The sequence below is a fragment of the Ostrea edulis genome, chromosome 4, assembly GCF_947568905.1.
Source record: "Ostrea edulis chromosome 4, xbOstEdul1.1, whole genome shotgun sequence".
NCBI classification, from domain to species: Eukaryota; Metazoa; Mollusca; class Bivalvia; order Ostreida; family Ostreidae; genus Ostrea; species Ostrea edulis.
In genome coordinates this window covers 63,342,332-63,354,586 of record NC_079167.1, presented here as the reverse complement: position 1 = coordinate 63,354,586, position 12,255 = coordinate 63,342,332, and the positions used below count along the sequence as shown (strand labels likewise).

The following is a 12,255-nucleotide window of genomic DNA, read 5'->3' as shown; positions in this document are numbered from 1 at the left end:
TTTTCGCTTCGTTGTTTATTGTATTTATTCATAATTGCAAACAAAACTACTACTTCAATAGTACGTCGCTATACAGCAGGACTAGGAATTTCTTCTGCTAAATCTCGTTGTAGCTTTGTTTCTGTCTTGCAGAGCTTTTTATAAAGTGGAATGAACAACAAAAGGACTGATGACGCAATGACAGAGAAACTAGAAATATAAAACGCTGCAGCTGGCGACTTCGTCTCCTCTCCAATCCAACCTATTAAAATGAAAGTAGAAATATCTGTTAAAGAGGATGAATTTCAAACGTTTTTCATTTTAGTCATTAAGTTGTGCTATTGTTTGGTTCTTTTCACTATCATACAGTATATCTTAAGCAAGAGGCCCATGGATTGCATCACTCACCTGAGCGGTTGCATTTATGGTCCCAACCTTGCCGTATGGAGCATGGTATAAACAAAATTGCATCTACGCTAGACTTTACAATATAATCTTACAGAAGTTTTCTTTACAAAACTGTAACACTTGATTGTGGCTCCGCCCTAGCCCAAGGAATATCATAGTTTGAACCAACTAGAATCTTCATTATACATGTACTTGTATATTTGGTTTAATGTAAGTAATGCCTTTTCTGATCTAATGGTGCTCGAGAAAATGTTGAACACATTAACCTTTATCCCGTAAATTGAATCTAGAAGTCGACTTTTCTTGCTCTCCAATTAGTGAATGAAACTCTGTTAAAGTAGTACTTAAAGCATTCAAATGTGAATCTTAGATATATTTACCATAAATTATTATAGTATCAAGTCCTCACTAGCTCCAATGGTACAAAGCAATGTAATATCTACATTGATCTCTAAAAGGCTCATAGCTTGCAATCTAAGCCTGAACAAGTTAAAAATCATACATAGGCGTGACCCTCACAGTGGAATTCAAACTGTTTTTAGTGAGTTTGTGTTTGGTTCAAAGAAACCCAGAATTATAAATCCTCAGAAAATCATCAGCAAAGTTGTTGAATATTTTAACTCTTCTTCACAAGTACTTTCAAGAAACAAAATTATTTGTACATGAGCTGTAGTTGCTAGAATCTACACATATGTTACATTATATTTATTTTTTCTATAAGTATGAGATAGCATGTAGGTATTTTTAAGTATGATATGATTGATAGCCAAACAAAAAAAGAATAACACACACACCAAAAAAAAAAATGTGAGAAAAAGGAAGGGGAGGGGGTGCGCCCCCCCCCCCCCCCCCCATTTCCCTCCTTGTGTTCTAATTGTCTGGTAGGACAAAATTTTCAGTATGTTTTACATATATATATATTGTCATATTCTGTTAATCTTGATTTTAAGATTGTATTTGCTGTTACAATTTACTATTTTCAAAGTGTGCAAAGAATAATTGTAAAACTTAAATTCAAAAATGGGGGTTTGCGTATTCAAGAGACCATTTTGCAAAATATCTCTGGTCAACTATGGTAAAATATGTTTTTTTGTTAACCTTAGATATAATTCTAAATATTTTTAAAGAAAAACTGGCATGTAAACAATTTAGATTTTGAGAATTTTTCAAAATTGCGATATTCTGTGATTTTTTTCTGAAGGATGTGAGCAGATTAAACAGCAATTGTGTATGTTTTCAATTGAATATCTTTAAAAATTCTCTCAATAAATGAATAGCTATTGGTTTTTATATATTATAGCTTAATATGATGTGCTTTGGTGCATATTTTTAATAAAACATGAGATCATGCATTCTTGTGTTAAAATTTGGCTTTTGCATTTGGGGGTATATATGCTCTGTAGCACATAGTATAAAAATAAACCTGCAAAGGTATGTCTAATATGGGTTTTTTAGTTAGTTTATGAGTTGTTAAAGTTATTTAAATGGAAAAAAAATTTGATTGACAGAAATTTCTAATAGGATTTACCTACCTTAAATGGAAACGCTCCCAGTCAGTTACTAGTATTTAGTGAACTTACCGCCAATTGGAGGACCAATTATACAACCAACGCCATTGGCCAACATCAGGAACCCCATGGCGTCTCCTAAATATTGAATTCCCACCAAATCGGCCGTGACAACGACTAGCAATCCTAACAGTAAACCAAACATGGTTCCCCAAAGAACTCCAGTAATCGCCAAACCGAGCATGGTGTGTGTCATTTCTAATGGAATAAAAAGCCCAACAATTCCTACAGCCAAATTCACGAATATGAAGAGGTACAACCTATTCATGTTTGGTATATTTCCAATAACACCTCCTAAAACACATCCAAAGAAAGATCCGCCAGAAAAGATAGAAATGAGGGTGGCGGATTCTGTCTGAGAAAAGCTAATGGTTGTGAAGTATTCTGGACCTAGCAATAGAGGTATCACTGTTCCGAAATTCCATATAACATTGTTTACAATAAAAATGCAAAATGGTATATTTCGCAACAAAATCAGCATTACTGTTCGGATCGAGTTAGAATTGACCGTTTCGTTGTGAGATTCGCTGTTATGAAGGAGTCTGTCATCCTCTGATTCACTAATCTTTGCATCATTTGTCTCTTGGTTTTCCTGTGTGCCGTTTACCTCCTCAACCTTTGGTTTTGGCGGACCCGGAGATGAATCGGAAATGTCACCATCTGTGATAAGTTTTTTTCCCTCAACTTTACATTGATAAGAACTATTCCTTCTGACTTCCTCCATTTTAACACGCCTTTTTTTCGCCTTTTGTTCTCGTTGTAATGGCGATTCTCGAATCAAAGCAGAAAAAATGATAGTGTTCAAGTTGATACCAGCCACTATAAGAAACGACCCTCTCCAGCCATACTCGTCAATGAGGTATTGGACGAAGTTGGGAAACACAATTCCCCCGAGTCCGGACCCTGCAGTCGCCACACCTGTGGCCAAGCTTCTGTGTTTGTCGTAGTACAGTCCGGACATTGTGTGAGACGGAACGTAGAGTAAACAGTAGCCAATACCTACAATGAACAGGAACTACACAATGAACAGGAACTACAATGAACAGGAACTACACAATGAACAGGAACTACAATGAACAGGTACTACACAATGAACAGGAACTACACAATGAACAGGAACTACAATGAACAGGAACTACAATGAACAGGAACTACAATGAACAGGAACTACAATGAACAGGAACTACACAATGAACAGACAATGAACAGGAACTACAATGAACAGGAACTACAATGAACAGGAACTACACAATGAACAGTAACTACAATGAACAGGAACTTCAATGAACAGGAACTACAATGAACAGGAACTACACAATGAACAGGAACTACAATGAACAGGAACTACAATGAACAGTAACTACAATGAACAGGAACTACAATGAATATGAACTTCAATGAACATGAACCATTGGAAACATGAACAAATTAAATGAGCCAAGGAAAGCATGTCAAAACATAATAAACAAAATGATATATTTGTGAAACACTGATGTTCCCATATGGCAGCAACACTGATAATTGCCATGGTTAAAGATTTTCAAAAGTTGGTGAGGTCAAACCCCAAGGTCAAAGTAGGTAAAAAAAAAATGGTACCAAAAGAAAGTAATACACATGTGAAATATAAAAGCACTATTACCAACCCTTGAAAAGTTATGGCCAAAGTTATTTTTTTTTGCTGACAAACAGACAGACGGGGAATTCAAGAACTACACATATATGCCCCCGAATCTCCAATTAATGGGACATAAACAGACAGACCAAAAACTATATGTCCCCGAATCTCCGAGTACGGAGGCATAGGAAAGTAAGGCAAGACAGCATTTTTTGTAACCATTGTCTACACACAAAAAAACCCCATTTGGTCACATTGAGGTTTAGCAGTAAAAGAAATCTGGACTGCAATATTTCAGTATCTGTGAAATCAGTTCTACTCGAGAGATGGTACTCGATCATTTATATACTGGAAACACTAATTGCAATTTTTAATTAAAATCAAATGTGAAAAAAATGGACTACGTTGACCTTGCTTTATGAGATGTTTAACGCCTTTTGGATAGGGGGATTAGACCTGTTTTTAAAAACCAAGTTGATTTTGAGCTTTCTTCACAACCGGGGAGTCCTATTTTTGAGTCATCCCTTGTTAGATATTTATATTATAGATTGAGAACAAAATGGACAAGAAGCTCCTATGCCTCAAAGAACGGAATTTGTCATTATATTTTCGTTTTAGACACTGGGTCCCGCAGCCCTCTGTACTTGTACAGGTAATCTTAAGGTCTTGTTCATATCTATATTTATTGGGGGTATGCTTTTTAAAATGACCTGTTTCGTGTTAGTTTGGAATTTTTTTCTTGTGTAATACTATTTAAGGAGGTACTCTACATCGTCATAATGGCTGACTTCCTTTTAAAACATGGCTGAAAATATAAATATCAGCAATATTTGACAATTAATTTCTAAAATTATCGCCTAGCTTAGTAGCTCAGTAGGTTAGCACGTCGACTGCTGAACTATAGATCGTGTGTTCGAGTCAAGCAGGGTTTTTTTCCAATTTTTTTTTCAGATTGTTTCTACTAAAACTGCATTTTTTTTTAATAAAGTAAATTTGAAATTTTCAATTTCAAAATATTGTTGTACATATCCTCCACTTTTCACCCATATCATTTCTTTGGTGTAGCATACCTCCTTAAAACGGGGTAGAATAAAAATCACATGCGTACGCATTAGTGCCATTAAGCGATTATGTGTCTGTGTCGCTGAGAAAATCCTTCATATTTAATCATTAAAACATTTCACAACCAAAATAAGCTTTACTAACCTGTCATAATTCCATAGAAAAAGAGGAGAAACACCATATTCATTGTAAAGGGCAAAACAATGAGACCGACACTGCTCAAGGCAGCTCCCAGAAAACAAACCCGACGGTACGACATCTTTCTCATCAGAATACTGGCAATTGGTCCTAAAAAGGAAATACGGATGATACATGATTCGTCCGACTAACTGTCACATTAAGAGCGACGTTAGACTAGCACCTAGAATATAAAGTACCAGCGCCAAGAATATTAAATATCAGCGGCCAGAATATTAAATACCAGCGCCCAGAATATTAAATATAAACAGCTCCCAGAATATTAAATACTAGCGCTCAGTATATTAAATACTAGTGTCCAGAATAATAAATATTAGCGCCCAGAATATTAAATACCAGCGCCCAGAATATTAAATAACAGCTCCCAGAATATTAAATAACAGCGACTAGAATATTAAATACCAGCTCCCAGAATATTAAATACCAACGCCCAGAATATTAAATACCAGCGCCTAGAATATTAAATAACAGCTCCCAGAATATTAAATACCAACGCCCAGAATATTAAATACCAGCGCCAAGAATATTAAATAACAGCTCCCAGAATATTAAATACCAACGCCCAGAATATTAAATACCAGCGCCTAGAATATTAAATAACAGCTCCCAGAATATTAAATACCAACGCCCAGAATATTAAATACCAGCGCCTAGAATATTAAATACCAGCGTCCAGAATTTTAAATACCAACGCCCAGAATATTAAATACCAGCGCCTAGAATATTAAATACCAGCGCCCAGAATTTTAAATACCAGCGTCCAGAATTTTAAATACCAGCTCCCAGAAAGATTCCAATGTTGATGGATCCGATGAGGGATACAAAAGCTAAACTGACATCGAAATGGCGAAGAAGCTCCACGATGAAAACACCGAAGGACGTGGCGACGCCAAACGTGATGAACTGTATACAGAATGCGGACACTATTATCACCAGTCCCCATGGGTTCTCCACTTTTTCAAACGCCATCTTCTTCTGGACACGCCGGCGCAGAAATCTAGAATACACAAGCAAGAACTACATCTACAATGTTTGTTAGGGATGAAATGCCGCTCCTTTAACATCATCTAATAACATCAAACAATCCGGAAATGATAAGAGATTCTCCAAAACAAACGTACATGAATAAGTAATGGTGGATCATTGATCAAGTACAACTTGATCAATATTTTTTTGACGAATCACGACTGTCCATGCATGCACCCTTCGCACCGTTACATAGTCCCTTTAAAAGATGTTAACTGGTCAAACGCGACATATTGATATCTGAGGTCAAACGCGATATCGTGATGTCTGAGGTTGAATGACCAAAAGCGATATCGTGTTTCTGAGTTTAATTGACCAAACGTGATATCATGATATTTGAAGTTAAATTACCAAACGCGATATCTGAGGTTAAATGACCAAACGTGATATCAGGTTAAATGACCAAACGTGATATCGTGATATCTGAAGTTAAATGGTCACACGTGATCTATCTACATGTCCACGGCTTCTAACTTTTTAATGGAAATCATGTTGTTACTCAGATCCATGTACAGAAGGTTGTATCTAAGTAAGTGTATACATTAACAGTCTTTACTGTACACATGGGATCTGTCTAAGGTGTAATAAAATAGAAAGTGGGTGCACAAGATATGGTTTCTGTAGAAGTTTTTTTAGGGGGCCTCCGTGCCCGAGTGGTTAGAGCATCGCGCTCAAAATCACCTCTGTCGGCGCGGGTTCGAATCCCGCTCGCGCCGGTAAGTGAGAAAGTTTCCAAGGTTACTGAAAAATTGTTGAGTGTGGCGGAAAATATCAATCAACAATGTAGAAGTTTTTGAACAAAAGGAAGATAATCAATTCTTAATTTTCCCAATACAACCATAGTAAGACACAAAATAGCGAAAAATGATTACAGAATATTCATATCATTGCAGTCGTTGTACAAAGTGACAATTTAGGGGAAATTTGGCCGTTTATAGTCGTTGTCTCTAGGTCTTCGCTCCACAAAATTAAAAACGTATAAAGATGAGTAATTTTTTCCTAAGGATTTTGTAAAACTTTGATAAGAAAATAAATTGGGATGGAACCCAGAAGATTTCCCATGTGTCCGAATACGATGAAGTTACATCGGTAAGGCATGGGCACATTATGGACACCAATGGAGCGCTATTGCTATCATATAAACTATAAATCTAATTAAATTTACCTTGGGCACTTCACTCGATTTCTGCAATATATCACGTAGTTTCTGTTTTACAACGCACAGAATCTGAAATATATTATAATCATATAGTGAGAGAGATATGTAAAGAGAAGCAACGAAAATTGTGACAAAAATGTTAATTTAACCTGTATCATAAAATAGAATATACTGTAGTGTATGAATTATATTGATTTTTTTTTTCTTTTGCAATATTTATATGTTGTATGGGTACATACAAACATACATATATACAATTGTACGACATCGTTGAATCTTCAAATCGAATAAATTTTGTCTATAAGTCTTCATATGTATACAATAACTTTGCAAAAGCAAACGAGAACAATGCCATCTGACCAAGCTTACTGTATTGTATGAACATGATAAGAATATTCGAAAGTAAAGCAATGCTTCTATCAATTTAAACCCGTGTAGATAAAATAAAAGCTTTAATGATCTAGGCGCTCGGCAATACACGGTCCGACGATCCCCTAAATATACTGATAACGTGTGTGTGTGTGTGTGTGTGTGTGTGTGTGTGTGTGTGTGTGTGTGTGTGTGTGTGTGTGTGTATGTGTGTGTGTGTGTGTGTGTGTGTGTGCGTGCGTGCATGCGAGTGTGTGTGTGTGTGTGTGACTACGGAAGCCCGTTGATGCTACTTAAAGAATATTGCGATTTAACACACAGTTGGATGAATTAAACAATTCCTCGACTTCTAAAAATATTAACAAGATCGAATTCTGGAGTTTGTCCGCTGTCATCGTATCTTACTACAGAAACCAAACAAACAAACTGGAGTCCACCATCATCACAATTCCGCGACAGTGTAAATCAATACAAGACTTCCGTAATCAACACCCGGGTAGTGACGTATGATCAGGTATTGGTCTATTTAAAACCTGCCTTTGACCAAAAAAAAAAAAATCATACGGAAGCCTATCTGGAACCCAAGTTACTATTCTTCAGAGTTTATCTCGATTCGAGCTCGATTCTCCACTACCGAAGGTTTATAGAATCCAAGATGGCACAAGAAGGCCTGAAAAATGATTAGTGAGTTTGAAAAAAATCTATTTCTGAATGGACAACCATTATCTACATAATATCAAGTCGAAAATTGGTGTTATGGCTCCCGTGATGATTCACATAACATACAAAAAATTGCTACTTAAATTGCTGGGTGATTGATAGTATATTGTTTAACGTCCCTCTCGAGAATTTTCCACTCATATGGAGACATCATCAAATACAGAAAAACATAATATGATATATACAAACGTCACAAGTTTTAGAGCTATTTAAGGAAAAACAGAGTGCCAAAAAAAGTGGAGTCAAATTCGTCTAAGGATAAGAGCTATGCGTGAGGGAGATAATCCTTTAATGTATTTTGATCTCAATTCATTATAGTATGAACATTAAAGTATGAAATGAAATTCATCTTCTACAACAGACACGCTACATTTTTCACATTACCTATTGTTTTTAAAAATGCCACAATGTCTTCCTTTTTCAGTATTCAGATTATGAGATAAAGGTTTAAATCTAGTAAGATATCTCTTATATTTGCTATTGATAGGTTTGACCAAGTAATATTTAACACAAAAAATTGCCAATGAAGAGTTGATATAGAAAACTTAGACATCTTAGAAATATCATTAAATATCCGTTGTTTTGTAGTGTCATATAGTCTTTGTTCAATAATATAATATATATTGTTATCATACAAATCACTTTCAAACATATACACAATGTATTTCAATCCCAAACTACTTAATTCATTTTTAATATTTACAACCCATCCATCATTATGTGACAACATATGATCTTCATAACATGACAATTATCACTTCTTCTGATTTAAAAAATTATTAATAATCTATGAATTCTCAGCGGTAATCTTCAATATACTAAAAGGTTACAAGTGGATATTTTTTTAACACCGAGCAATTATTATCATTATTTTTACAAAACATTAAATGAAGTTTTCAATTTCATTTTAGTTCTCTGTCAAATCGCGAGTGCATATCGATTTTGCTTTAAATAACGTCACTGGAGTCCGAGCTGTGGGTCCCAGTGAAAAACGCTCATAAAACAAGCATGGAGACACCTGTTTGATACTTTTTTGCCATTACTTTAATCGAACTCTTCGTTCCCATCTACGACTACAATGGGTTTCTTGTAAGAGGGATCATAAATTACATAGATAAGCGGAAGGAGGGGGGGATTCATAAAATTGAACATGTAGGGGCATGGGTATTCATAAGGATAAAAAAAAAATGGTGTTGATGTTATTTTCGTTAAGAGAAACACAAAATAAGATATATTCATTCAGAGTGCTTCTGATACACAATATTTTTCATTTGAAAAGAGTGGGCAAAGTCACAGGCACCTGAAGTATGGATATTACTACCCCCCTTTTTGATAATTTTTTTTGGTGGCAATAATTTCTCTGAAATGTGTGATTTCCCGGTCTATCTCATCCCTCTTTCGATTCATGTAATCGTTTCACGCTTTTTGTAAGCTTTAGAGATTGGCCTTCTACCGGTATAATAAAATACACTTGTAATTGGGAAATCACACATTTCAGAGAAATTATTGCCACCAAAAAAATTATCAAAGGGGTTGGGGGTTGGGTTAGTAATATACATACTTCAGGTGCCTGTGGACAAAGTCTGATTTTTGAATAGATCTATGGCCTTCAAAAACTTACTCATCACTGCAGTCATCGATTCTGAACATAAAAAAAGTATTTTTAAAAACTCATAAAAAACCAGTAAAAAGAAACAAGTAATTTTGATTATACATATCCATTTCTATGATGTTTCTACCTAAGGAGGAATTTTTTGGGCTTTTATAAGTTCAGTGTAAAACAGCTATTTCTACAAGAATCTGCTGGCAGAGACTCTTTTTTTAATTAACCTAAGCTTTGTGATTCGGTAGTATTCAACGATTTGTTTTCACAGCGATGAGTGTTTGGTTGTGACAAAAACCACAGACACCTGAAGTATGGCTATTACTACCTCCCTTTTGAATAAATTTTTTTGGTGGCAATAATTTCTCTGAAATGTGTGATTTCCCAGTCATTACTTGGAAAATGTGCCCCGAAACGGGGACCCCTGTTTACAATTTTTGTTTCATACCTTGTGTATTTTATTATACCGGTAGAAGGCCAATCTCTAAAGCTTACAAAAAGCGTGATTTTACGATTATATGAATCAAAAGAGGGATGAGATAGACCGGGAAATCACACATTTCAGAGAAATTACTGCCACCAAAAAAAAAATTATCAAAAAAAAGGGGGGGGTAGTAATATACATACTTCAGGTGCATGTGACAAAAACTCCTTTCCTCCCTATTTCTTAAATACACACCAATAATTCCCCATCTCTATTTTCTTTTGATGAAAATGTCCCCACCTACAGTTACAAAGCAATCCACACATGCACTTGACTCGTGGAAGTACGTAAAAATCACATGTGTAACGTATGGCTACTTAGTAGTATCTCATTTGAATACGTCAATCCCGGGCTTCCGTATATTTACTACCTTGTCTTTACAACCACTTGACCAGCATTGAGGATATTTATAGCCTAAAAGTTCAATGTAAACAATCAGCTAAACCATGCCTGCACGTGTATAATCCCACGAATATATTCAGTGTATCTAACAAAATGTAAAAACAACAACAATATGCAAAACCGCAAGAATATTACGCAACAAAGTATAGTAACTGAGAAAATTCGGGGGGAAACCACTTACCTTGAAAATGTAAAAAATACTAGGTTACTAGTTATTCTAAACCATCCATTCTCGTACAGCTACATGTAGCCGCGACCTGTGATATAAACATATTTCCTTTGTCTCCTGTAGCTACATGTAATTGACATATACAACGATCGTACTCTACACAATGTTCTCCGGTGCCGTATTTTCACCACGTACAATGTCAAAAATTCAATTATTGGAAGTTGTAGCGGATTGGAGCTTGCAATAAAAATTATACTATTATTTGAAACGAAACCGGATACAAGAATCCGCATATTTACTTGATTTCTTATCAAATAAGGCTGATATTCTGAAAATAAAACATTGTGTACATATGCATGTCTTGGGGTGTTTGGTGTTTAATAAAAAATACGGTAGACTGACTTCGCATGGATTATGTAATACATGGTTTTGTTGTGATCAAATCTTTGGAATTCGGTTTCTTCATCCCCCCCTCTCTCTATTTATTTATATATGAGGAATAAATACCTATAATGTTTATATAAGGGGCGTAAAAAGAATGAATACAAAGGGTAATTAATTTAAGCATTATCAGCTATGTAACGTAGACATTCATTCCTCAAATTAATACTAAATTGTTATCTCATAATCTTGACAAAAAAGATAGTGAATGGAAAGAAAAGTATTTATACTTTATAGGAGACAGTTTAAGATAATTTTATTTCATATACATATACATAAATTTAAAAAAAAAAGTGTTTAGTAGTAAGTTTCTCAGATGAACATACAATAAAAGACAATAGACTTTCGCTAATTCAAATAGTGATTTTCAATTTACATGTGTAACATGCATCGTAAAAGAATGTTGTTGGACAATTAAAGTTCAACGTCAAGAGTGCTTATAAAAAATAGGCATACTATAAAACCTGGCCTGGCCCCGATTTGGCCTCTAATTATGCTCCATCCCAAATTTTGACCTGGCCTCAAAAGTTGGCCTGGCCTCAAATTTGGCCTCTAAAAATGTTGTTGGCCTCAACCAAAAAAAATTTGATTGATTTGATTGATTTTTATTATTGGTTTTAGTTTTTCAAAGTCATAGCAGATAAATGATATGTTTCTGTTGTTTTGTAAATGTGCACTTTAAAATAATCGTGAACTACCACCAATCTGATTGATTTTATTGAAAATCTATTGATCAGTTAATTAATCATTTTATTTTCCCTTAATTTATATCTGTACGTACTAGTACACACTAAAACAGATTGCACAACTAATGAAACAATTGGCATATTGATTGATTTTTTTCCGAATTATGATTGATTTCATTGATTTATTATTGGTTTTAGTTTTTCAAAGTTGTAGAAATTAAATGATTATGTACATTAGAATAAACATGAACTACTACCAATCTGATTGATTTTATTGATTAGTTTATTTGATAAAATTATTTGCTTTTTCCTTCCTAACTTATGTACTAGTACACCAAAAAGTATACTGATGAAATGATTGATTTA

General features: G+C 34.8%; 1 protein-coding gene across 6 annotated transcripts; it reads right to left on the bottom strand.

The window, feature by feature from the left end:
* LOC125670621 (monocarboxylate transporter 14-like) lies at positions 1-11,054 on the bottom strand. Of its 6 annotated transcripts, XM_048905895.2 has the most exons (7): positions 10,387-10,690; positions 9,726-9,746; positions 7,022-7,084; positions 5,607-5,827; positions 4,777-4,920; positions 1,968-2,954; positions 1-241 (listed from the first exon to the last, which is right to left on the bottom strand). In XM_048905895.2, the coding sequence occupies exons 4-7, from the start codon at positions 5,797-5,799 to the stop codon at positions 69-71; spliced, it is 1,497 nt and encodes a 498-aa protein (XP_048761852.2). In that variant the 5' UTR covers positions 5,800-5,827; positions 7,022-7,084; positions 9,726-9,746; positions 10,387-10,690; the 3' UTR covers positions 1-68. The 6 variants fall into 6 exon arrangements, with proteins under 6 accessions (XP_048761852.2, XP_056019381.1, XP_048761851.2 ...); XM_056163406.1 differs by lacking the exons at positions 9,726-9,746; positions 10,387-10,690 and adding an exon at positions 10,775-11,054 and having other exon boundaries at positions 1-730; positions 1,920-2,954; XM_048905894.2 differs by lacking the exons at positions 9,726-9,746; positions 10,387-10,690 and adding an exon at positions 10,775-11,038.
* Positions 11,055-12,255: the final 1,201 nt, after the last annotated feature.